The sequence below is a fragment of the Siniperca chuatsi genome, linkage group LG11 (genome assembly GCF_020085105.1).
Source record: "Siniperca chuatsi isolate FFG_IHB_CAS linkage group LG11, ASM2008510v1, whole genome shotgun sequence".
NCBI classification, from domain to species: Eukaryota; Metazoa; Chordata; class Actinopteri; order Centrarchiformes; family Sinipercidae; genus Siniperca; species Siniperca chuatsi.
In genome coordinates, this window is record NC_058052.1 from 23,767,183 (window position 1) to 23,793,738 (window position 26,556).

General features: G+C 40.8%; 1 protein-coding gene across 8 annotated transcripts in view; it reads left to right on the forward strand.

Annotated features, from left to right (window-relative positions):
- LOC122884160 (WD repeat containing planar cell polarity effector) overlaps positions 1-26,556 on the forward strand; it is a 97,135-nt gene that overhangs the window by 21,425 nt on the left and 49,154 nt on the right. For 4 of the 8 annotated variants that reach the window (XR_006379830.1, XM_044213612.1, XM_044213617.1 and 1 more), the window contains exons 2-6: positions 15,409-15,493; positions 19,756-19,800; positions 23,090-23,140; positions 25,222-25,292; positions 26,352-26,411. Coding sequence is in view for 6 of the 8 variants with exons in the window: in XM_044213612.1 (XP_044069547.1) it covers positions 15,409-15,493; positions 19,756-19,800; positions 23,090-23,140; positions 25,222-25,292; positions 26,352-26,411 (312 nt within the window). In the remaining 2 variants the exon portion in view is untranslated. Of the gene's footprint in view, positions 1-8,235; positions 8,340-15,408; positions 15,494-17,568; positions 17,587-19,755; positions 19,801-23,089; positions 23,141-25,221; positions 25,293-26,351; positions 26,412-26,556 lie in introns of all 8 variants that reach the window. The other 4 variants (XM_044213616.1, XM_044213615.1, XM_044213613.1 and 1 more) reach the window with 2 other exon arrangements.

Below are 26,556 nucleotides of genomic sequence, written 5' to 3' on the forward strand. Positions count from 1 at the left end.
AAGGCAAACTTTGTCATGCCAACTCTCTATAACAAAGAGCTGGCAATCATCCTTGTTTTCTTTTTACAGTGTGTGTGTGTGTACTGTTATGGCATTTGTTTCAGCATGTAATAGTGTAGAGAGATGACAACTGAATGGAAAGGTCTCCAGTTTAGTCCTCACAACAGCCAATATGTTCATCAGAATCCTGTACCCTGGCTGAGAAAGACACCAAACCCTTACTTGGTCTCTTATTGTGACTGACTGTGGAAAACCGTGTCATCGAAATGCCTACGAATCTAAAACAGTAAATGTACGTGAGCATGAGGTGGAAGTGAATGGAATTTTGTTTGTGGTGCTTCAACAGCAACATGTCTTTACAGAAACATAGTACCAATCCCTCCTGTGAACAGTTTTCATTCGAACTACTTTCTACCATAGAAATAGTCCTTTATGAAAGCTGTTGACTCTGTGCTCTAACTAGTCAACTGGCTGTCTACTAACATGTTAAATCCAAAACTTGTCCTTAAACAGCAGCAAGAACAATTTTGTCCAAAAAACACTATAATAAAGTGATCACACATAGTGTCCAAACCTGTAATCATTAAAGCTCCGTGCTCAGTGAGTTTACAAATGTCATTTATTGATTTATAGATATTGAGGTCCAAATCCATCCGGTAAGTAACCCATCACTGCAATTTGGGGCTGTTATTTGGCAAAGATGGCGTTAAAGTGAATGCTTTATCCAGAGCGAATTAGTGTAATTGGCTGGTACTGAAATAATTACTTAATTAGTTGATTGAAGGAAAATAAATGACAATTCTTATAAGTGATTTGTTGTCATTTAATTAAGTAAAATACCATTTTCAGATTACAGCTTCTCAAATTTGGTTGTTTGCTTGCTTTTCTTCATTTAAGACCATTGTCAATCATTTTTGATTTTTAACTATTGGTCAAACAAACAAAGCCATTTTAAGACATTTGTTAATGGATAATGAAAATTGTTCGCTGCTGTCGTGGAATTTGTTTAAATCTCTAGATTAAGGTCATTGCAATCCCCAAATAGAAAACAATGCAAGTATGAAAACCCCACTGCCCATACTACAGTGATAAACTGTGATAGACAACTGACAGATAAAGGAAAGAAGATCTGAAAATAGACGCTAGAAAGGATTTTATTCCTACTTCTAGACAGGAGCGTACTGCAGCAGGGGCGAGAAGGGAGATATGACATCAGCGTCCATCTCTGAGGTCACAGCAAAGAGAACAAACTTCTTGGTCCGAGTGCCATCGACATCCGACCACTCTGTGCCATGTCAACCTGTCAGAGAGAGAGAGAGAGAGAGAGAGGAAGAAGGAGGCACTGCCTGCTGAGAGGTGTCCAAGGTGTCATGGCCTCGTCTGGGAGGTGACAGACAGCGTGTGTGTGAGTGTGTGACGGGGAAATAAGACCGCTGAGAAGTCTAGGGGACGTTCATCGTGACCTTTCGTTTTGCCAGCGTCCATCTCGCTCTGTGCATCTGACAACAACTTTAAAGGACCTTGTTTTCCTGAGCCCTTGACAGGTGTGTGTGTGTGTGTGTGTGTATGTACCTGAAAGTGCATATGTGGTTATGTACGCCAATTGTGGAAACTTTAACTATGCTGTTTGTTTCCGTATGTGTGTGCACACTCAAAAATAGAGCTACAGGACATTTTCTTTGTCCTAAAATAAAAACTTTGCGGAGATGCAGACATGTAATGTGCCTCAGCTGTATTCCTTTTGATCTACCATAAAGATAAAAAAAATTGTTTCTGATAAACAATTTTGTATCAATTTATCCTGAATTAATAGTACAGTTGTTAAAGGGACAATTCACCCCAAAATCTAAACTACATATTTTTCCTTACCTGTAGTGTTATTTATTCATCTAGATTGTTTTGGTGTGAGTTGCCAAGTTTTATACAGATATAAAATGGCTCAGATATGAGCCATAAGAGATGTCTGCCTTTTTTAATATAATGGGACAATATGGCTTATCTGCTTGTGGTGCTCAAAGCACCAAAAAATACATTTGAAAAACTCAACAGCTAACACCAAGCCTTTTATTTTTTTAAATGACAAAACATATATTGGTGACTTTTTTTTAAAGATTTAATTTCAGTAGGAACAAATGGGCTTGTGGCTGAGAGTCATAGACCCGGTTCGGAAGTCAGAAAGTATTGAGTTTTGTTTTGTCATGGGATTTGTTGACAATAACAAAACTATAAAATATTGACACCCTTGTCCTTTTAAACGTTCATTTTGGCCACTTGGAGTATAAAATTGTACTTTTGAAGGTACAAATATTTGGTGTACAAAATTTTCCTTGCAATAAATGGTACTTTAGTGTACCTGTATAGGGTACTGCCAAAGATGTTGTCCTAATATAGGTATACTTTGCTCTACCCCTTTCTGAGAATGTGTGTTTTTCATTTCAGACTTTGTCCTTGGAGAAAAAAATAACAGTTAAAAGATATGAAGAAAAAGATTAAACAGTGTAAAAGAAGAAAACAATACCCACAGAATTTAAATGAGTTGTATATGTGCCTAATTGTGTATATACTTTATGAATGTAGTAAGCATTTGTATGGCCTTGGTTTTTGTTTTTTATGCATGTGTCTGCACACAAATAGACATATATCATCATTTTGTGTTTGTTCGTGAGTCCATATGCGTGATTACCGTTGATACGTGTGTTTGTGGTGAGGAGGTGAGGGGTGAACAACAGGGCACCAAACAGCTTTAAAAGAAGAAAATCCAACAACATAAACAAAACCACAGTCAGTGTGACACACGTCACCTTCGCTGTGACAGGGGACAGACACCGGAGAGGCACATAGTCGCAGAGAATCTCTTTGAAGTCGGCCAGCAATTGTGGCGCTGGTCTGGAAGTATTGTCTTTCCTGCCCTTGGGCGTTGCTGTAGGGCAGATGCACTCGGCTTTTAGTGAAACACTTGCCAGGATTAGGCCTGTTAGCTGAACAGGAGTGAAAGAAAACTATCACTGGTTTAGTGAAATCCGGTCTGAATGTGGAAATTTTGGATTGTTAAAACATTTAGTAGTCATGATTAAACCAGAGGTCTGCCTCTCTCTTGCTGTTTGTGCAATCAGGTCTTGATTAGGAAGAAAATGTGATGGAAAAGACATTCTCCACCAAACATCTCTTTTTCTCCGTCTTTCTCTGCCCCTCTGTCTCAGTCATTACTGATGCTGTGTTTGTGTTTCTGCTCCAGGCGTTGGGTAAATACCTCTGCTGGAGTAGGTTTCCCCCCCCACTTCCCACCTTCCTCCATCCATTACCTCTTCTAATGACGTTTACACATCTGCTTAGAAGAGCCTCCACTCATCTCTCTGTCACCCTGTGTCCGTCTCTCTCTACCTTTGTTGCATATGCACACATGGACACACTGAGGCTGCATGATTATTTTTAAGAATTGCATTATTTGGCTACTGTATTGATATCCTAATTTCAACGAACTAGTGCAATTCAGAAGCACACTCACTCCCTAAGAGGCCAATAAAAATCTAAATTGAATTCACACTTCTGAGGACAAAACAAAGATATTCACACACCTATGAAAGGAGACAGAGTGGGAGGTATATGAGAGGGAGGTTCATAGAGAGTACAAAAAAGATGTCAGTACATGTTCTCTATGGTTCCAAAATTAGATGTCTTCCATTTGTAGGAACTGCTTTATTGCGGCCACTTGTGCAAAAAGTCATTGTAATAATTTTTGTTTTAACTTTTAAGAGGGTGAAGTCGCAACCCTACGGACTCGTATGGCCTAGAAAAGTTGATTCTGTGTATAGCAATAGTTATCCTCACTCCCATTGTTTTCTTGTCTGATCACTTGTAAGTTTACTGCGGTCAAACTTTTTTTGAAACAAGTTTTTTTAATTTTTTTATTTAGTGTTTTTGGTTTGCTTTATTATGGGAGAGAATCTCCTGAACACCTGAACTCAACTTCAACTTTTCACCTCCACATGCCTTTCAAACCTGGAATGGTACTTCAAGTGATCTACACACACACACACACACATTTGCATCCACCAGTACACACATACACACACATATTCGAGACACACACATACTCCCATACCTCACTCCATAGAGAGACTTGCCCAGTGGCCATGTCACTCCTTCCTGCCGACTGACATGTCCTGTAAAACGCTCAGACACGCACACATATGCACATGCATACTGAGTGACTGTACCTGTCACCTCTCTTGAATAGTATTACCTTTACCTCATTTTGTTCTGCCTGTCCATCACCTCTATTCTTCTTCTGCTGACATTTGGATGGGCTCGTGTGTGTGTGTGTGTGTGTGTGTGTGTGTGTGTGTGTGTGTGTGTGTGAGAGATTTCGGCCTGCTGCCTGGCGCCACTTTGCCCACCCTCTACTGTCCTCCACCAAACCCTCTGTCTTGTAATGGGACAGTTAATAAGAAGATATACTGTACTGTGTGTGTGGGGGGGGGGGGGCTAAGTTCATACACTGCCGCCAGGCCTCACAGCACTTTCACTCTGAAGAAAATAGTTTTCAGTTCGTCCCCTTTTTTTCTTTTCTCAGCGGGTCAGGTTTTATTACGCCTTAGGTCCTCAACAAAACCACTGAAATAGAGTGACTGAGAGACAGACAGTGAAGGAGAGAGGATGGAGAAGTATAGAGCTAGACTAGAACCCCTAAGCTCCCCTAGTGACCCCTAGAGGCTACAAGGTTTATTACACCCCACAATACACCACAGAACAATGTAGTAGGGCTTGTTTTGCTTCCCAATGACGGATGTTTCCCCCGGTTGGAGAAACAATTGGACGAGTACATGCTGATCTGAAGACAACGGGAAGTTAGTTATTGTAATTTTTGCTTGCTTACCAGCATGGCTAACAGTTGCAGCAGTGGCTGTGACAAACCATTCATTGAGGCAATCGAGGTACCTTTTAGTGCCCAATGGCTGCAATTTCGCACTACTTCTTGTTTGAGTCATAAATCAGTCAAATCTGAACACATAGACATGATACACATTTTTAGATTCACTGTGACGTACACTCTTCACGGATATCTTTCTCTGATCTCATTTTGAATAAACATCCATATATCTGCTAAGAAAGCTTAGAAATTCCTTGTAACTCCCGAACTTGTCTGAGAATTATCACGTTTTTAAGTTTCTTCAGTATCAAAGTAATCCAGTGATAGCTGTTTGAACATTCATGGATGTATTGCAAACAGGAACTGCTAATAGCTTATTCGGCAAACTAATATATATATACACACACACACACACAGTATCTCACAGAAGTGAGTACACCCCTCACATTTTTGTAAATTTATCATTTCATGTGACAACACTGAAGAAATGACACTTTGCTACAATGTAAAGTAGTGAGTGTACAGCTTGTATAACAATGTAAATTTGCAGTCCCCTCAAAATGACTCAACACACAGCCATTAATGTCTAAACCGCTGGCCACAAAAGTGAGTACACCCCTAAGTGAAAATGTCCAAATTGGGCCCAAAGTGTCAATATTTTGCGTGGCCACCATTATTTTCCAGCACTTCCTTTACCCTCTTGGGCATGGAGTTCATCAGAGCTTCACCGGTTGCCACTGGAGTCCTCTTCCACTCCTCCATGATGACATCACGGAGCTGGTGGATGTTAGAGACATCGCGCTCCTCCACCTTCGGTTTGACGATGCCCCACAGATGCTCAATAGGGTTTAGGTTTGGAGACATGCTTGGCCAGTCCATCACCTTTTACCCTCATTCGGGTCGTTATCATGTTGGAATACTGCCCTGCAGCCCAGTCTCCGAAGGGAGGGTGTCATGCTCTGCTTCAGTATGTCACAGTACATGTTGGCATTCATGGTTCCCTCAATGAACTGTAGCTCCCCAGTGCCAGCAGCACTCATGCAGCCCCAGACCATGACACTCCCACCACCATGCTTGACTGTAGGCAAGACACACTTGTCTTTGTACTCCTCAACTGGTTGCCACACATGCTTGACAACATCTGAACCAAATAAGTTTATCTTGGTGTCATCAGACCACAGGACATAGTTCCAGTAATCCATGTCCTTAGTCTGCTTGTCTTCAGTAAACTGTTTGCGGGCTTTCTTGTGCATCATCTTTAGAAGAGGCTTCCTTCTGGGACGACAGCCATGCAGACCAATTTGATGCAGTGTGCAGCGTCTGGTCTGAGCACTGACAGGCTGACCCCCCACCCCTTTAACCTCTGGCAGCACTCATACGTCTATTTCCCAAACACAACCTCTGGATATGGCGCTGAGCATGTGCACTCAACTTCTTCGGTCGACCATGGCGAGGCCTGTTCTTAGTGGAAGCTGTCCTGTTAAACCGCTGTATGGTCTTGGCCACTGTGCTGCAGCTCAGTTTCAGGGTCTTGGCAATCTTCTTATAGCCTACGCCATCTTTATGTAGAGCAACAGTTATTTTTTTCAGATCTTTGCCATGAGGTGCCATGTTGAACTTCCAGTGACCATTATGAAAGAGTGAGAGCGATAACACCAAATTTAACACACCTGCTCCCCATTCGCACCTGAGACCTTGGGGTGTACTCACTTTTGTGGCCAACAGTTTAGACATTAATGGCTGTGTGTTGAGTTATTTTGAGGGGACTGCAAATTTACACTGTTATACAAGCTGTACACTCACTACTTTATATTGTAGCAAAGTGTCATTTCTTCAGTGTTGTCACATGAAAAGATATAATAAAATATTTACAAAAATGTGAGGGGTGTATTGTGTGTGTATATATGTGTGTGTGTGTATGTGTATTATATATATATATATATATATCAATATTTTTTGCCATTATTAAGGCTCCTTAAATTAATGAAGCACGCTTATGAGGTTTGCAGTATATTAGACCATTATGTTTAGGGTGTCCTGAGAGTTTGCACAAATCTCTACCACACAGACGTGTGTCTGTTATCTGTTGTCTCAGTGGTCACAGTCCTCCCATGATGTACATTAGACTCCTTTCAGGGCTTGGATTCTTTGTTTTATCTCTTTTTTTTACTTCATTATCTCACTTACAGGCATGTTGTTTTCAGATTTTGTCCACCTTGCTTTGCTCTGATATGACACTGGAAGCTTGAGGACTTCTCCCTCAAGAATATATTGGAGATAAGAGCTTGTGGGAGTCTGTGTACATGGTTTCATATGTATGTAAATGTGTGCATGTGTACATTTCCTCAGGTATCACAAGGTTAAACGATAGGAGAGTATGCATCATACTGTTTATGCCTTTCCATGAATACGTATGTGCTTGTGTGCCATTCACATATCAGAAGTTTGAGAGATTGGAGTGTATGCGATGTAGCACTGAGTGTGTTTACTGAATACATGAGTGTATGTGTTCATGTAGTCTGTGACCAAGACTTTGGGACTCCAAGGCAACTCAGATTGGAAAATATGCACTCATACACTCACAATTACACACTGTTACCCTACCTATCTCTCTCTGTGAATATACTTTCTAGTTGCTCTTTGTATGTTCTTCATGTTTGCCAAGTTTCTCTCCGAGAGCCAAAACAAGACCAGGCAGTAGCTGAGAGAGAGCGTCTGCGAGAGATAAAGGTTAAAATTTGAAACTTTGTCCTTTGAGAGTGATGAGACAAAGAGTAGAGTAAAAACTGCAAGAGAGAAAGAGAAAATCAGACACACTGAAATACTGTCCTTTGAGAGAGACAAGACAAAGTAAAAATTGCCAGAAAGACGGAGTGAAAGCTTGCAGACAGGGTCAGAAAGCTTAATGCATTTCTAATAGGAGGTACCTCAGAAAAACATGGGAGACAAGAAGAGGGGGGGAAGATAAAAGGTAAGGGACAAGTTGGCAAAAGGATGATAAGTGAAGGTACATGAGGAGAAAAAAAAGCAAAGGAAAAGGGAAGGAAAAACTGACAGACAAACGTACACAGAGCCAGGTGAGGAGAGAAGGGAGGTGTGTGTGTGCGTGTGTGTGTGTGTATTGGGGGCGGGGGAATGAGCTGTGATGGCCTTGTGTCATTCACTCTATGGCAGCTCTTTAACCCTGTAATTTACCACATCACTCTTCTCACGGTGATGAGACCACTGCACCAGCTTGACAGCACTGCCTCTGGCGTGTGTGTGTGTGACAAAAAGTGTATACCTGTGAGAAAGGATTCTTGAGATGTCAAACTAAATGTCTGTTAGCCTGCCTTCATTTCGGGCCTGTCTCTCTCTTGTTGCAGTGGAGCTCCAGATCTGGACCAAGGCCCTAATAAACCCTGGGGTGGTCGGCACATTTGAACTCATTTGTTTATGACCTCACATCCGCTGCAACATAAACACTATTGTAAGTACCCCAAAGTTATCTCAGTTAAAGAGTAACCTTTTCAATAAATCAGTTGTTAATTGCAGTCACCAGCCACTGGTGCCAGCCTCGATACCTTTTATGGCACACAAGAAGTGATGTGTTTTGTATTTAAAGACATCAAGAAAGAAAATGTGTTATGTGGCCATTTAAGATTGTAGTAGGTAGAGCTGAGCATGCAAGATGCTGCTCTTCAGGGTCTTCACCCATCCAGAAAAAGGTTATAGGTTATGGGTTTTATAATGTTTAGCCCACCCCCATTTACCTACACAAAAGGCTACAGAATAGGAGGAACTCCTCTCAATATTATTTGATCCAGAACAACACCAAAAAAACAAACAAACACCAAAGCCATATTTATGCTCGACGCAAGGGATTAACGGGAGTCCCGTTGTAGATACCTATGGCATAGGCCTTAACTAGTGTCGCATTTCACCCCCACGACACAAGACGGGTGTATCGTACGTGATTGAGCCGTTTTGTGCTTTAGTTATAATCTTACGTTGTTTACATTCTTTCTCTCACTTTGTGATATAGAACGGCGGGAAGCAGACGTACGTTGCCCTCATTATCAACAATCTCCACCGGCATCAGAAACTTATAGGAGAAAACACAAGCAGTCAATCACAATTCTTGCGGCCCCCACGTGATATCTCCGTAGCCACTGTTAACCTGACGTGTAGTGACTTTTAGGAGGCACACAGCTACATGCCATCCCAAAACCTATTTGTGTCATTGATGCCTACAGGGCTGCGCAAGTCAGACTAAAATCACACATGATTTAAAATATGACTATGAGGAACAAACTTTTCATCCATATTTGTCAACATTTTGGCTCTTTTCAAAGCCTCCTTTTCTACTAATGAACATCAAAATTCCACAATAAGTGCATAGTGCAACCAAATAAATAATTTTTTTGAGTGTATAGCTTTGTTCTAAAAGTACATTAAAAATATTTTCCTGAAAATGTCCATATTCAATACATCAGCATAAATCATGTAGTTCTGATGATGCCATTTTCCAAAAAGACAGTTTTGATGTTGGAGCAGACATGCTTGTTGCCTCCTGTTTGTTTTTGGTAGTGTTAGCTTCTCTTTTTGAGTCAAAAAGTGATTGTTTGTGGATTTCTTAACATTGGTTCAGTTTTTCTATTTTCCCAGGAAATACTGCTCTTACTTTCAATCTGGAAAATCAAAAATGTGTGTATTTTAAAATGGATCCAGATGCACAGTAAATCATTCTGAGGATTTAAAATAACTAATTTAGAGTAATGTGCAGCTTTGGCGGAGCTATGCACATGCTGGGTGCGTTCTAGTGTTATTAGTGGTGTTATTATACTATATGGTAGAAAGGTCAGGACATGTCATTCCTTCACCAGGGACAGGATGTGGAGTAACGGCATGTTAGAAAGGCCATCAGTCAGATTAAAACCAAGTACGACATTTGTGCTGTATATTCACCTGGATAGCCACTGTAGCCGGATACGTTCTTACCATGTATACACTCAGAGCATGTATAGAACAGTAGCTCAATGTTTGATTCTGTTAGCTTAAATAAATGTCTGTTTGAGTTGTGGCTGTTGAGAGCAAGAAAGAGTGAGAGATGGGACAGGACTGCAATCCAGATATCTTAGAAAGGCTTCCATTGTTTCTCTCTCTCACTCTGAGAGAACCAGTCTCAAATAAATATTTACTACTTATACTACTAATATTTATTTTTGGCTTTCTCTTTCTATCTCTGGCGTGCACACACACACACCCACACACATATATCCAAGCACACTCATACAAAGACACTTTCTGTTGCTCTTGTTCCTCTTTGCACACACATACTCTCACTCTCAGTAACCACCCAGAGGGTACAGTGAAAGAAGAGCAGAGAAAGAGATGCCGGGAGCAGACAAGGTCGTAGTTCCTGCGGACTGTCTTTGAAAGAGGAGTCGTATATTTTCCCTCCCCTCCTTTGATGTTAAAGCAGGCTCTTTACTAGTGTAAAGACAGGGTACAATAACCTAGACCCCCATCCACCCCTCACATAGTCCTCTGTACACTGGCTGTACACCCCCACAAAGCTCTGCGGGGGGGGACAGGTAACCCACGGCAACCCCAACCAGAAGTCAGAATGAGTGTGGCAGCTGTCCAGGACCTGTGCAGCATGCTGTGTGTGTGTGTGTGTGTGTGTGTGTAAATATATATATGCCTCTGTGCCCGAGTGTGTGTACTATATGTCTGTGTACATGCAAGTGTGTGTGCATGTAACCTTTTTTCGTCACTGTACCAGTCTTGTAGCTTTCAACAAAATATTTCAAAAAAATTTGACACCCATTTTTTTTAATGCTTCATACATTTAGTCATCAGTATTTCAAAATCACAGATTATCCTATTCACAAGAATTTCACTATTTTAAACATACTGCTCACTTCAGTAAGTACCAGTTATATATTTTATACATAATACTGTCCTCAAATTATAGTTGCATGTGGCCATATGAACGTGAAGAGCAAGAAATTGGTTCGTCTATAAAAAGCAAATCATTGAGGTGATACTCATGCTTGTCTGGTTGATACTTCTGGTATTGTAAGTTTGATAGTGTAGGATATGACTGAGGGACTGTCTGGTTGTGTATGTGCGTGTGTGTGTGTGTGTGTCTTTGGCGGGTGGATAGTGCCACGGAGGACGAGATGTATGTATGTATGTACTCTCTTGTGATTATTTGCAAAAAGTCTCACACGTGCACACGCATGTACGTCTGTGTGTAATTAGTACAACCCTGCGTGTGCACGTGTGACTCTTAACCCAGAAGCAAGTGATTTGTATTTGCATAACTTCATTTATGACAACATCGGGGATGATATCATCAGCCATTGTGGAGTTTGATAAGTGTTAAAGTTGTGTTTCAATCAAGAAAGTTCTGTATTTGAATAAACAGTTCTTTCTGAAAGTGAACTCGTGTTTATTAAATGCAGTGACCATAATTTGTCCCTTTTTCAAACCAGTTACAAGCACATGACTCAGGTTCAGGTATTTTATCCAGTACAATTTCATGTGCATGTCTGTCTCTCTTTGTTCAACTTACAGCTTACAGGTTTTTTCATCGGATTTAAGTCTCGCTGAAACAGAAATGACTGATATCATGCTGTGGAAGGCGACGAGGGCGTCTGGTTGATTATGACACTTTTTAAATCTCTTTCTTAAACATTTTCAATTTGGATAGCTTATTATTTACCCGTCACAGTTTGTACTTATTACAAGCGGCACACGCGGGTATATTGCTCAAATCTAGTATCATATCTATCATGTTTACTTTTTGCTGTGGACTCTCACGTCAGTTTCCAGCTGTGTAGAATACACGTCAGTGGTTTAGAATGCAGATGGAGTCACTGTTTAATTTCATAGCTGCAAATGCATTTCCTATTGAGACTACAAGAACCTAGAAAACATGTTTCTGTTGAGACAAGCTATGAAATGACTTTTAAATGTGGACACAGATGTGACAGATCTCCTGTCATCAGGCAGCCTCATCAGATCTAGATTTTATTCTTGGTACACTTAAAAAACCACCATATGATGACCTTAGAGATCTTATTGGATTTTAGTTAGTGAGCATTTTGAGAATTTTTAAGTTAATTCTTTATTGTACCAGTGACATTTATACAAGTACTGGAGTGATACGTTTGGTTTTGCGTGTTTGTGTGAAGAGACTGGAATGGGAAGTCATTAAACAAAGGATGTGACAGCATAGAAGAATGACAGCCACTTTACATGGACTGATCTTCAGTTACCCTTTACCTCAGTACACATCAAGAGCACCTCGTCCTGAACAAACCCTCTCTGTCCTTTGTTAATGTCTCTCTCTCTCTCTCTGTGTGTGTTGCCTGCCCTGATACATATACCGTATGTGGCCACAGGGCTCATGGACACACTTATCATTCTTGTCCAACACACACGTACCCGATTTGCTCCTGCATTTTCTGTATCTATGTCGACCCCGTTGTTTCGTCTATTCTGCCTTATATTCCCTGAGACCCCGAGAGCTGTGCAGAACAAGGTCTCAAGAACTTTTAGGTTAGCCAGACTGGCAATAACTAAATGAAAGCTGTCTGAAATGAGGTTTTCCCTCCAAAAGGGCTGACTTCCTCTAAAAAAAAGCTGGTTAGGAAAGGATAAAAGAATCCTCTTATGTCAGTAAACTCGTTATGCTGTTGCTGCCATGCCATGCTAGCCCCAGCGTTTCCATGGCACCCAGTGTTATCTATGTGTATTTTTGTTGGGACTTGTAGTTTTGGGGGCTGAGTGGCAAAATGAGATTTTTTTTCTCCCCCCACACCAGGAGGTGCAAGAGGGGAAAGATAAGAGAGAGTCCCCTCTCAGCGTTAACAAGAGAAAATAAGAGAGAGGGAGAGGATGGAGAGACGCAGAGCATTAGCTGCACAGATACTGCAATACTGCTACACTATACAGTGAGTCTGCACTGGCCTGTAATTTACACCTTATGAGTCTTATACACTGGAATATACAAGAATCAGGTATTTGCATACTTTGTTCAACGTGGCAGACACTATGCTTCAGACAATGAAGAAACATTGGTTAAAGATTAGTTTGGTTTTTGGGAAATATACTTCCATCCAGTTTTCCCAGAATCGGACAAACTCAAAAACCTTCTTTGTGTATGTGGTTAAAAGATATGTTGAAGGTGAAATTAGCCTAATCTAATTCAGTTCCTGAAATATATGGGATGAAATATGTGATCTAAGACATACTAGGCTAATCTTCACTGTCGATGAGATTGCATGTAGGGAGTGATACTTATGATGACTATAAACATTGAACTTTGGAAAACTGGCCTTGGCCAGCCTTTTTTGCAGGGTTGACATACAAATAGACATTTGCATATGGAGTAGTAGCAATAATAGTAGGCTACCATAAATATTAGTCACATTATTAGTAATACTACGATCAGCAATGTCAGTTGCAGCTGTAGTTCAACAGTAGTGGTGTATTATTAATACTACTACTACTACAGTGTATTTACTTACACTGTGAGATTTCTGTTAGATTACACAGGCAGTTAGCTCATTGTTCTACTGGCAATGTTTTTTACATTAAAGAACTGATATTTTTTCAGTTACACTGAATCTTAAAAGACTAGTCCATCAATTCAGCATGCAACTGTCACAATGGACAGTTTAAACATGTATCAATATCGATGCAGCAGAACCACTGATGTCATCAGATATCATCAGCATCTACATTACCCACAGAGATTCAGGTGTGTTATGTTAGCTGCTAATGTAGCCTCGAGCCGCTAGCCTCAAGCAGAGATGAGGAGTGGGCTACAGAAGTCTGGTAAGCTCACTTCTTTCTAACTCCACACCCCCAGATGTTTCTCAATTTTCTAACTTGTATTAGAAAGCCATATCATTTTTACAGATCTTTCTTATCATTTTTGACAACACAAACTATTTTTCAATACAAGTATCGATTAAAAACAATATTGTCTATGTGTTCTACTGAAGAGGACATACAGATGTGTTGAAATGTGTACTGCTTCTAGTGTTAACACTAGAAGTAGTTGTAGTTAAAGTAGTAGGATTACTAGTGGCAGTAGTGGTGGTGCTCTAGTTTTAATAACAGTTGCATTTGTGGTAATGCTGGCAATAGTTGTAGTATAGGTTAATAGTTAGTAGCAGTGATAATAGTAGTAAAAGTAACAGTAGTGATAGCATCATAGAAAAGGTTTCAGTCATAGTCATCTGGACACTGTTACAGTGTCCAGATGACTACGACTGAAACCTTTTCTATGATAGAACACTCCTGGACGAATGAGGGACTACACCGTCTTAGTAGTGATAGCAGTTGTAATTGATGATTTATTGATTTCACAGTAGGAAATTATTTTTATCACTGAAACATCATAAGTGGTTCACTACGCAGTTCACACAGACAGAACAAAATATGCCAGCAACATACAATAACAAACAATCAATACTAGAGGGGAAACCCCACAGAGAGGAGCAGAGGAAGCAGCTTAACCCTCCAGGAACAGATGTTAACCGACTGGAGAATAAAGTCTGTAATAAAGACGGAGGGATAGCCAGCGCCTGTCATAAACCTGTCCTGTGTTCACTGGCTGATGTGTGGAATGCTGCCTGCTTTGTCTTAGCTGTCAGCTCCAAAGTGTGTGTCCGTCCCTGCTCACCTGTGATGTGTGAATGAGCAAGCATCGCCGTCCGTGACCTTGACTCAGAGTTCATGTGCATGTCTGTCTCTCTTTGTTTTTCTTTACATTGTTTTTTAATTAGTTTTTTGTTTAAAATGTGCATTCATACCTGTGGAGTAACCCCACTACTATTATTCCAACTTACTAGTAATACAGGTATAACAGGTACAGGAACTATATTATATATTATGTTGCAGCACCATTGTCACATTTTTTTAATGGAAAATATGCGGCTACTACGACTACTAACTACAACAAATACAATTACTACTACTGTTACTATTACTACTAATACGACTCAATTGCTACTGCTCCACTATGGGAAAAAGACTGAAAATATAAATTCAACACTGAGTTAAAAAAAGAATTTATCAGGGAACTAGAAAAAAAATACAAAAATAAAACAGGAAAAAGTTTTTCTGTTCTATTGATGAATGTTGATCAGATTAGGTTGCATTGCCAATGCTGTCTGATGTCATTATTGTACATATCTTTTTGTTCACATTACCTGATCATTTGATGGCATTTTCACTGTACACCATTAACACTCCCCAAAGGACGCCTTGTTGTGCTTTGTCATCTGTGCTGTACTTTCAACATTATTTACGGATTTTTCCAGTCTAGGTACATGGTCAGGTAGTAACTGGCGGTCAGAAGTTTGTGTATATATGAGCATGTGTGCCTACATGCATGCTTTGTTTGATCCTTAGGCCTATTTATGTCAATCTATTATGTTGTCTTGTCAAGATATACATCTGTGGTTGTATTTGCTCTGCCCCGTCTCCTTCTCCTTCTTTCATTTGTTCCTTCTCTCACTTGTCCCTCTCTGCAGACTCGGGTTACACTCCTCCGTCAGATGGCGTTCTGCCTGGCTGAGCTGCACTTGTGGTCCACCAAGAGCTCACTCCAAGTCAAAGGTAGCACTTATCACCATGTTCAATCTCCCCCTCTCTCAATAATTCTCTCCCCATCTCCTTTCTCTTTTTCCTCTCACTCCGTCTTGCTCTGGCTCTTTCTGTCACCACTCACTTTCTTTTCACACCGTCTCCCCACCTTACCTATATCTACTTTAACAATCTGACTCTCAGTCAACACCAGTTCTCACCCTGTCTATTTACACTTTCTCTTTGCTCTCTTCAAATCCTCATGCTATCGATGTCTGTTTATTGCGTTATACATGACATTCTTTATATTATTTTAATTAACATTAAACTGTATTTGTCTGTTGTTCAAAGTATTGGTTAGCATAACCACAAGCAACTCAAGAAACCAGTGAAACCTCTGTATGTTTTCTGAGACCACACACGTTGACTAATGTTAACAAAGGGATGCCACCATTACACATTTGTTGACAAGGAGAATTTTTTTTTACATGTCTAACCTTTTACTGAAATGCCTTTTCAAACTACAAGTTCACAAGTTTGCCATTGAGGGTGCCATGTTTGAATCAAGTATAAATCAGACTGTCATAGAAGAAAATTAAACAAAAACAAACTAAAGAAAGTCTTCTAGTTGTAAGAAGAGTAGGTGGGAACCAGTTATAACACTTAATGCAGCTGGTTTCTAAGTAGCTTGTGATGTCAATATGTGAATGTCTATCTTTACAGAAAGATTGTCCATGGGCACTCGTGTGTTATCAGAATGAGTAGAGTGGTGCAGTTCAATGTAAAATGAATAAAACGGGAGTAAAACCTACTCAGTGGTACTACACACTGAAATTGAATTATGATCCATACAAGGTGTGTAAATAGTTCAAATCAAAGAATGTCAGTCTTAGTCCTCTGCACAAGCTAAAATCTACAACAACCAAAGAAACCTATAACTCTATCTAATTAACTGTTTTTTATTCATTTTGTCTTAATTCACTGAAGTTAATTTCAGGCAGGTCGAAGCTGAGAAGCTTTACTTATACTGTGAGATTTCTGTTACAACACACAGGCAGTTAGCTCATTGTTCTACCTGCAATGTTTTTTACATCCTAGAACTGATATTTTTCAATTACACTGAATCTTAAAAGACTAGTCCACGATGGATAGTTTAAACATGTATCAATATCGATGCAGCAGAACCAGTGATGTCATCAGATATCATCAGCACCTACATTACCCACAGAGATTCAGGTGTGTTATGTTAGCTGCTAATGTAACCTCGAGCCGCTAGCCTCAAGCAGAGATGAGGAGTGGGCTACAGAAGTCTGGTAAGCTCACTTCTTTCTAACTCCACACCCCCAGATGTTTCTCATTTTCAAACTTGTAGTCTTCAGCCCCAACCGATGCTTACAAACACACATCACTTGTGGTAATTTGTCAGATTTCACCCAGCTCCCCCTGGGGCCTCAAAAGGCCTTAGACAACTTTTTTTCACATATGCAGAGACCTGTAAACAGATGTTGATGTGTAAAACAGGTGGAGTTCCCCTTTAAGGGTGGTGGACACATTTCATGTTTTATGATAATTTCCCAGAAGCACAGCTATCTAATGATCTTTTTTGTTTTCTTCGTACATGTACAGTGTTATATGTGCAATACTGTGAGAAAAACTTTCAGTAAGTGCACATGGATCAGCTATGTTAAGTCAGCTGCACATCGCACCACCTGCACCATCATGATGCATACATTGAGAAACATTAACTTGTGTCCGATGCTTCCTTGTGAGGCCGAGTGGGTGTGGTGTAACTTTTCTGGCAGTTTTTGTGCTTTTCCTGCTCGCCACCTATCAGTCTATCTCTTCTGTTAGACGGAAATGCTCTGTTTCTCCATTTTCTTGTTTTCTCCTCCTTTCAAAGTCTTTCACAGTCTGCTGAGCTTTAGACGAAGATAGTGTCTCTCGGAATCTGACTTTGTGTGTGTGTATGTGTTTTTGTGTGTATGTATACACAAAAGTACGACAGGGTGTATATCCTGGGTGATGGTGACATATCCTTATTTGTTTGTTTTTTCCTGCTGTATGTCTTCTGCTATCTCGGGAAAATGTGGATGGATACATCTGAGCAGAGAGGCCTGGTCGCTGAGGTGTGTCGCTCCCATCATATACATCCGCCTCAAAAACGAAAATATACATTCATAAAAGCAGCATCTACTGTATAATGCTATGAAACAAATATTTTCTATGTGGTTTGTGTATATGTTCTACATGTGTTAATCATGTTTGTATAGCCGCACGCCACAGCAGACATCTCCCACAGCCTTGTACCGCTGGCCACTGAGCAGCATAACAGTTTTTGAGTTCATTGCTTTATGAACAGAAATCATTGCGGTAGGGAAAAGAGTTATTCATTCATTATACTGACTTTTAAATTATTCAGATCTGACCTGGTGACTTATTCGTTCTACTTCTCTAACCTGTACTTTTCTGTTGCCTAACTGTGACGTTATGAAACCTAGTCCTTTTTTTTTTTTATTATGCGGGTTCCTGTGTTCTTATGTGGACACATTTTTTTTAAAAAGATGAATGAAATCCTCCGAAGTAAAAATATTTAGTTTGTCCTTACTTCCAGAAGAGACTAGTTTTAGGTTTAGGATTTAGTACAGACCAGACTAGCTAACTGTTTAAAAGTGATGTTGATGAATGATGTGTGTGCAGAGTTTGACACTAGAAGGCTGTTTTCACATTAATCTGCTGAAGGACGGAAGTTATAGAGTTTAAGACGTGTATGTACGAGCATGATTTTATGACATCACAACTAGTCTGGAAACCAATCACGGTTCAGTATTCAACTTACACAAGTGTGATGAAACCTCCTTTGCACATACACATTGAATGGACTTTTTAGTGAAGTGGGAGACTTGTAGGAGATTATGTAGATTCTAGTTGAATTTCTGCATTAAAAAAATTGCATATTCATAGATTCAGAATTTTTTAACTAGGGAGGAGTCAATATCATTTTAAGAATTTCTAACTATGTAATTGAACATTTTGAGGAAAAACCATATCAGACACAAATTATTATTCAAAGCAGATTATTTTTATATGTCTGGAGGGGATCTTTAAGAGAGGATTTCAGTCCATAAGTCCCACAAATATAGTTTGATCTAATACCACACAAACTGAAACATCATGCAAACATGCTTGTAGCCATGCTTTGAGCAACATGCTGTAAATAAAATTTGCTAGGTGCTGCGGTTGCCTACACATCCAGCAGATACAGAGCAACTTGATCATCCCATTGTAGTCGTGTTTCTGGCCTGCTGATGAATTTAGGTCTGGGTTTGGTCCACAAACTCTTGAGAAATACATGAATCTTTAGCTTATTAGATGCTTGGCTGTCTTCAGCTGCCTCTTGTTACCTTAACTCCTCTATTTCATGCTGGGAAGGTATAGCAGGCAGCATACAGTATCTGATACAACAGCTACAAATGGTTATGGGGGGATGTGGGCTGGACAACCAAAACAATGAGCTAAAAGTTGCTTCAGTGTTAATGCAGGTTTATGCAGGTTAAAGTGGTTTAAGAACACCTTAGCTATTGTTTAATAGAAAAAAGTATCAGGTTGGTTTTGGCAGATGCTCAAGGTTTTAGTATCACTATCACTGTCAGAAATGAAAAAGTGACATCAAGCCATTACTAATAGTTGTGTGTTTGTGTGTCTGCCATCAGCTCTCCTGTTGTATTTGTGTGACCTGGCCTCAGGAGCAGCAGCAGCGGCCGCAACAGTAGTGGAGCGATAAAGAAACGATGTGTTGTGTGAATCCGAGTCTGGCTGCTTACGGTTTTGGGCCTGCAGGAATAATACTGACAAAAAAGGCTCAGCTCAGCAGTTTGCGTGTGTGTGTGTGTGTGTGTGTGTGCACTTGCTGCCTGCTATGTGTATGTTGGTCATATGTTTTTGTAGCTGTCTGCTGAGTCTGTGTGTCTACTTTTAAATGTATATGTTGCATGTGTGTAAATCAGAGTCTGTCCCTCAGGCAGGATGGGTTAAGGCACACTTCTGTCTTTATTAATACCCCTCTCCCCCCCTCCATTCTGGCTCGGACCCCCTAGCCCACCCTCACACCTCCTCCTCCCTCACAGGGCCTTATCTCAGCTGAAACCCTGGTGCTGGCAGACGGGACAGGCCACTGGCTGATAGTGATTGTTTATCCCACAGTGCGAAATTGCTGATCTGTCTTCTGCTTTTCCCTGACAGCTAGATGTTCATCTCTCTCTCTCTCTCTCTCTCTCTCTCTCTCTCTCACCCCACAGATACAGATATTGGCACCTATCAGTACTACGATAAAGGAGAGCCAGGTAAATAGTGTTTATATTGGATGTCTGTTTGTGTTTAAGATAAGTTGCATTTGTCTTGTTTTTGGAATGTGTGTGATTTCCTTATATATGAAGAAGGGCTTTTTGCTGCCTACCACATTCACATAAGCTGTAAAAACACACATCATTAGTCCTGTGTATTTCAGTGTCTAACACCCGTTAGCCACACATGCACTTGTCCACACAGAGGCTATTAGTATGTAGGATTTACACCCTAAAACCTTATATACACATGCACATACCACACACACACACATACACACAGGTTATTAGGCCTCCGTGCTTCTATCTCTTACACTCCCCGTGTTCCTGTTGACCCGGGGTCCTGCCACACAGCGATAGGAAAACTAAACTGTTGACTTTCTCCTAGATCACATAGCAAAAGGCTCCATGTAGTCCAGCCTCATATTGCCTCAGGCCAGGAGGCTTCCCTTACCATCAGGAAGTGCTCAAATCGCTCCTGCACAGTCCTAGCAGTGTAGGGACGAGCTATGTCTCCTCCTTCTCTTTTTTGTGTGTATATTCATTCTTTTATATAAATGATGCATCTTGCAAGCTTTTTTAAAATTTACACTGAGTGGCCTGAGAAGGGTTGCTACATAGTTTATCTTCATTTATGTGCCACACCTTAAAAATTTGACTGAATAGGTTTGTAAGAATTTCCAGAAAGTCAACCAAGGGGGTGCTCCACAATTACAGCTCAAAATAAGGTGATGTGATCTTTGTCGAAAATGTTAGTACATTATACAAATGTAAAAAGTATGTAACGAATATTTTACACTACCAGTGCGCACTGTTCAGTATGCAGAGTGCAGTATGTTCCACAGACTAGTACGATTGAACTTTCACATGTAAGGAGAACTAACCTTTTGCAACACCAGAGGAAGAATATGTCCTCTTTGAATATTGATTAGGTGTTTGTAAAAATCCCTTGCTTTATTTAACATTTATTTAAACCTGCATTAATTAAATCTAAACACAGCATCTTCACATCACCTTATTAAGTTAATATGACCAACATGTTAGCAAACAGTTGCTTATTTACACGTCCAGCAGACACAGAGAAACATTAGCATTCATTTGGAGTTTTTTGTGTCTACCTGGCAAATTTAAGTCCAATATTCATTCTTTTTTTTAGCTCTGTCTTTGGTCTCTACAACTACATAGGGAAATATCTGGCTGTTTAGCGGCTAAATGCTCCACTATGTTCATCAGCTATTTGCTAACTTTGTCTGGCTGCTGCTGGAACAGAGTTGATGAAAGAGGTGAGAGTGAACCAAAACAGTGAAGTTGTGGGCCGTAAAACCAAAACAATGAGCTCAAAGATGCTAAAACGCTCTGTGGAGCTGAGAGGAGAAGCAGAGTCAGGTGATAATTCTCTGTGGGTTTGTCACTATGAGCGATTGATCCATTGTTAATATAAAATATTTATTAGAGCAGCTTTAAGTTATATCATTAATTTCTTTGAGTTATTTGTAGTATAATGCATTCACCATAGTGCATAAACACTCTCTTGTCTTTCTTTCTCTCTTCTTAAAGACATAGAATTAATATCTCTTTCTTTTCATTTCTCTGCTTTACTCCATCAATTCTGCATATTTTTTAGTGTCTCTTTCTCTCCATCTGCATGTTTTTCCTTTTGTTACTGTGCCTTTCTCAGATGTTTCTGCCTTTCTTTCATTGATTTCCTTCTCTTTGTCTCAGTTTTTGCTCTCACCATGTATATTTAGTTCTTTCTCATTTTGTGTACAGTATGTCTCCCCGTCTCTTCCTCTCTGCCTCTCATCATGGGGTTCTCTGCCTTCTCTTTCATTCCAATCTTCAGTGGAGAGACGATGCTCTCGCTCCAAATCCTTTCATTTGGAGGATTACTAAAGTGTGGCTTGATATCAGAGTGGAGGGAGGACAAGGGGAGGAGGAGGCGGAGCAGGGGAGAGACCGAGCACGGGAGCAGAATCACTATCCAAAAGTATCACAACATTTTCACACAGTGGTGTAACAACAGCTCAGATCATGATACGATTGCATATAGATTAGATTAAAATTTGTTCGTTCGATATTTTTGGTTGGAGACTATGGCATTGAGCTTGACCAAATGAAGAAAAAAGTGTGTATGCGCAGCCAGACTGTGAAAAAAATTATATTTCAAAACAATATGCCGCCTCAATATTTTGGCTATTATTACGTAAAGGTCCCTACAGCCAATATGGCATTTAAAGCCCCTGAGAACTTGGCTTCAGATCTTTTTATAACATTAAATATTCGTGATTAAATAAACAACCAAAAAAAAACCATCTTTATTATTTATTAAGAGTTTTACTCTCAAAAAATTAGCTACATTAGCTATTCTGCTTCATCAGAACTGTTTGGGTGTGGTTTGATCAAATTTGATTAACAGTGATCAAACAACCCACCAGCTGTCATCAGATTCTGATTCAAATGTTGCTAAACTCTCATTGGTGCCCGGAAGTACATAATATCACCTTTTTCGAAATGAGCCATGCCCACTTAGAAAACCTGCAAGACAAGAAATACAGAAATCTATCATGTGAAGTAACAAAAGCAGTTCCAGCTTTGGCACACATTCATGTAAGATGCTGATTGAGAAAATATGTTTCCAGGGCCTTTAAACTGAAGGCAGTGTTTTCTACTTTGTGTGTGATGTTGCTCTTACTTTGACATTTAGATGACATTCACATGAGCATTGGTAATATGTCAAAACACAGACAACATTCTGTGCATATCAGTGAGACTACATTGATTGGTCCATGGATTGGTCTTGTCACTCTGGATATCAGTATCATTGAAATAGCTATGAAGGTAAGTGTAGTTCCACATCTCCCCACTAGAGGTAGACCCAGGCTCATTGGAGCAGCTCCGGGGGTCCCCTGCAGCCAAAAACCCCCCAGCCCTCCCCACCTCTCCCCAGAGCAGGTGCCCATGTCTGGGCCTGTCTGGCCCCTCACCCCCTTATCTGATTAATACTACTAATCCTGGAGGTGTTCCTGCCTGCCAAAGAGGCCGGCCACCAGACTGGCCACTTTCTTGCTCACAGTGACGGGGCCATGAGGCACGGTTACGGGTTACACTTTGCCAACAAGGTCTCTTGGAACTAAGGGGGGTTGTTTTGAGCTCCAGCTTAGTTTTCTGTTCCTCATTATCCACATCATATAGATAGACTAGAATCATTTATCCTGTACACCATGCTATTTTCATATTCTGTATATATTCCAAATCAAACCCTTCAAGTGGCCTTTTGATTTTTTTCTAGCCAATCCCCTGGAGCATCACTACTACAATGAGAAACTCCATTTCTGTGAGGGTAAGTTCCCAACAGAGAAACTCAAAGAGTGATTGAAACAATTGTACTTCATGTCCACCTGTGTGTGTGTGTGTTTGTTTGTGGGCCCTAATCATCTTACCAGTGGATGACCATCTTCCAGAAATCGCTGTCCTAGTCAGTCAACTGTCCTACTTCCTCTGTTCTCTCTCTCCCTCCCTCTCTTCCCTTCACTCACTCTGCTTTTCACCCAGTAGTGGAATACAAACACCCTTATCAGGAGACGAACACTCATCCCCCTGCCCTCCCCTCCCTTCTCTCTCCCGTGACCCCCCCACCCTCCACACCCTCATTTGCATGCATCTGTTTACCTCCTCTTCCCACTCATTCTTAATAGAGAATCCCACTCCCTAATGGTTCGTTTCAGTAAGGATGAAAAGGGAGACTGTAAAATAAACAGATAGGCGAGTGATTGCTCCATATTGAAAACAGCAGTCCTTCCTTTCCTATTTTTTATCCCACTGAACTTCATGTATGTGCGTGGGCAGAAGCAGATGCACAAATTCAATTAGCTGGGTTTTTTCCCCCATATCCTTTCCTCCCTCTGTTTAACCACTAGAGAAGGAGGGGGAAAGGGAGGGCTGGGAAATTAAAATGAAGGGGCCTTGGTGTGGTACGTGTTGAGATATGCGCGGCTAACTGTGAGGTTGCATTTGGGAGATAACTCAAGAGCGCCAAAAGTCCTCACGATTAAATATTTGCTTCTCCTTAAGGACCAGTGTGTGTGTTTTGAAGGGACATTTTGCTTTCAGTAGAATATTTTCACTCCTTTAAGTGCAGCTACATCAATCTGTAAGCAGCAGACTTCAGACTTTTGCTGCTTTGGGGATATGGTAGTCAGAAATATAAAACTTGTAACTACATCAGTGTAGTTTCTACAAAGTAAGTAATGGTTTACTAATAAGTAGTAATGGGCTTTAAACATAAAAGTAAATGAGTGACATAGCTGCTGTTACTAAGAGTAAGCAATGCTGGTGTCAGATGTTCACAAACTCATCGGGAGGATCATCACTGCCATATACTTACCAAATTAGATTTGTCATTTCATTAAATGTGCTAATATTAAATTCATCCATAAATGCCTAAATAACCAGGTTCCTTAGTGGATTGTTGGTTCCTCTTAGGGTTTCTGGCTCAGTGACACAGGGTGCATCTATGGGGAACCTTAAGGTGCCCGTCTAGGGACAGGCATTGCAAACTAGTCTAGCCTATAAAACTGCTATGTAGCATTGATTCATGCTATATACTTGTACCTATAAAAAATAAGCATTAAATAAATAAATACTTTTAGACACTCTTCAGAATTGAAGTTGTTTCACTGTAGCTTCTCATTTCTCTAACAGTGGAAGAATATGAATATGTAAAATAGAACCGATACTAGTTCTGCAATATTTTATAAATGATTAACCTGTTGATTATCTTTCAATTAATTTTTTTGTCTATAAAGTGGCAGAAATTAGTGAAAAAACAGTAATTGCAATTTTCCAGTGCTCAAGGTGACATCTTCAAGTTGCTTGTTTTGTCCGATTAACAGTCCAAAACCAAAAAGTAATCAATTTACATCAATATGAAAACAGAGAAAACCAGCAAATCATCACATTTGGGAAGTTGGATGTTTGGCCTTTTTGATAAATGACTTGAACTATCAGTTATCAAAATAGTTGTCAAAAAATGTTCTGTTAATCGACTAATTGATTTGTCAGCAAATCGTTTCAGCACTAATTGGGAATCAGGATTTGTCCCTGTGGTCAAAATGGAGCTTAAGTTCATGAGTGTGACTATTACTCACACTCAAGAATAGATTTAACATTGCATTTAGGAGCGCCTGCGTCATGTACCTGCATCTCTTTATTCCACCTGACCGTCTTGTCACCACCCTTTATTCCTCATGTCACCCCTTTTCATACTTAGATCTCAACCCAGATATAAATTTCAACCCTTTTACCCTTTCCGGTTTTTGGTGCCACATTCTTCTGAATTCCCATGAGGGCCTTTTTTAAAAGGAAAAAATTTCTCCTTTCTCACATGATCTTTAGATTCTTCTTGTGTTTTTCCTCCCGTAGCTCGAGGTCATTCGTGGACCCCCAGGAACCGCCGACCAGAGAAGCTACGCGATTTGCTGAAGGAGTTGGAGGTACCCGCCTCCTCTGTTAAACCTTCCACCACCACCCTTCCTGGCCTCCCCCCGTCTTCTTCCTCCCTCTGGGGATTTTCGGAGTTTTCCCTTTCCGAAACGGCCGATTGATTAACAAATAGGGGCATTCTCTCTCTTTTCTCCCTCTCCCTGTCGTTCCCATTTGTTCTCCTCTCTCCCTCTCCTCTCTCATCACCTCTCTTTCGGCCGAGCTCTGTCATCGAGGGGGATATTTGAGGGGATCAGGGGGCTGCAGGCTGCCCCCTCATCCCTTCTCTTCCTCCCTCCTTCTCTCCCTCTTTCTCTTCCTCCTCCTTCTCTTCCTCTCCCCCTCTGTACTTGTGGCAGTACAGACCTAGCTTTGTTTGCTTGAACCTGTCTGTGGCTGTTACACACACACACACACACACACGCACACACACTCCCCACTCATCCACCTCCTTCCTCTCACCCGTAACCATTGTCTGAAACTAGAAACACCCCAGCTCACCTCCACACCCCACCCTCCTCCTCCTTCTCCGTCCCTCTCTCCTCCCATCCAATCACCCCAGCTGGGTTTGGAATGTGGCAGGACACACACACACACACACACACACACAAAGACACACACACTGACATGCACACAAGCAGTCCTTACCTGCATCCTCTTTCAACTCTCTCCCACCCCTCCGTGAGCAGGAACTGCTGCAGTGGCCACCTGTGGTGGCAAGTGTCCGGTACTGTGTACCACCAATTAATGCAAGTATGAGCAGCACTCGCATTAGAAAAAGATGGAAACTTACTGATTTGTTACACCAAAGTTAACTGTTTCACAACTTTCATAGAGGCAAGCAGTCGCCACAGAACATGTTATATATACATTTTCATTCTGTTGTCAAAAATGACACATTTAAACTACCTGTTTAACCCAATTCTATGTTGTTCTCAGCGTCAGAACAGCATCAGGTCTGTGTTCCTGTGGTTACTAGTTCCATTGGTTGCTTGGACCCCAGTTCACCTCTGTTTGTTCTATTTTTCTCTCTGCCTTTCTCTCTCTGTTTATCTTTCATGCTCATTCAGGAACTGTTGCAGACCAACACCTGCGTTCACACCAGATGGAGGAACAAGCATTGCTGCCAGGTACACGCGCTCCTCAGTCCACCACCTACTGCACACACACACACACACGCACACGCACGCACACACACACACACACACACCTCCTTTTCAGGTTCAGATAGAGGCAGAAGCTGAACGAACCTCCCATGGTCCACCCAGACCAGGC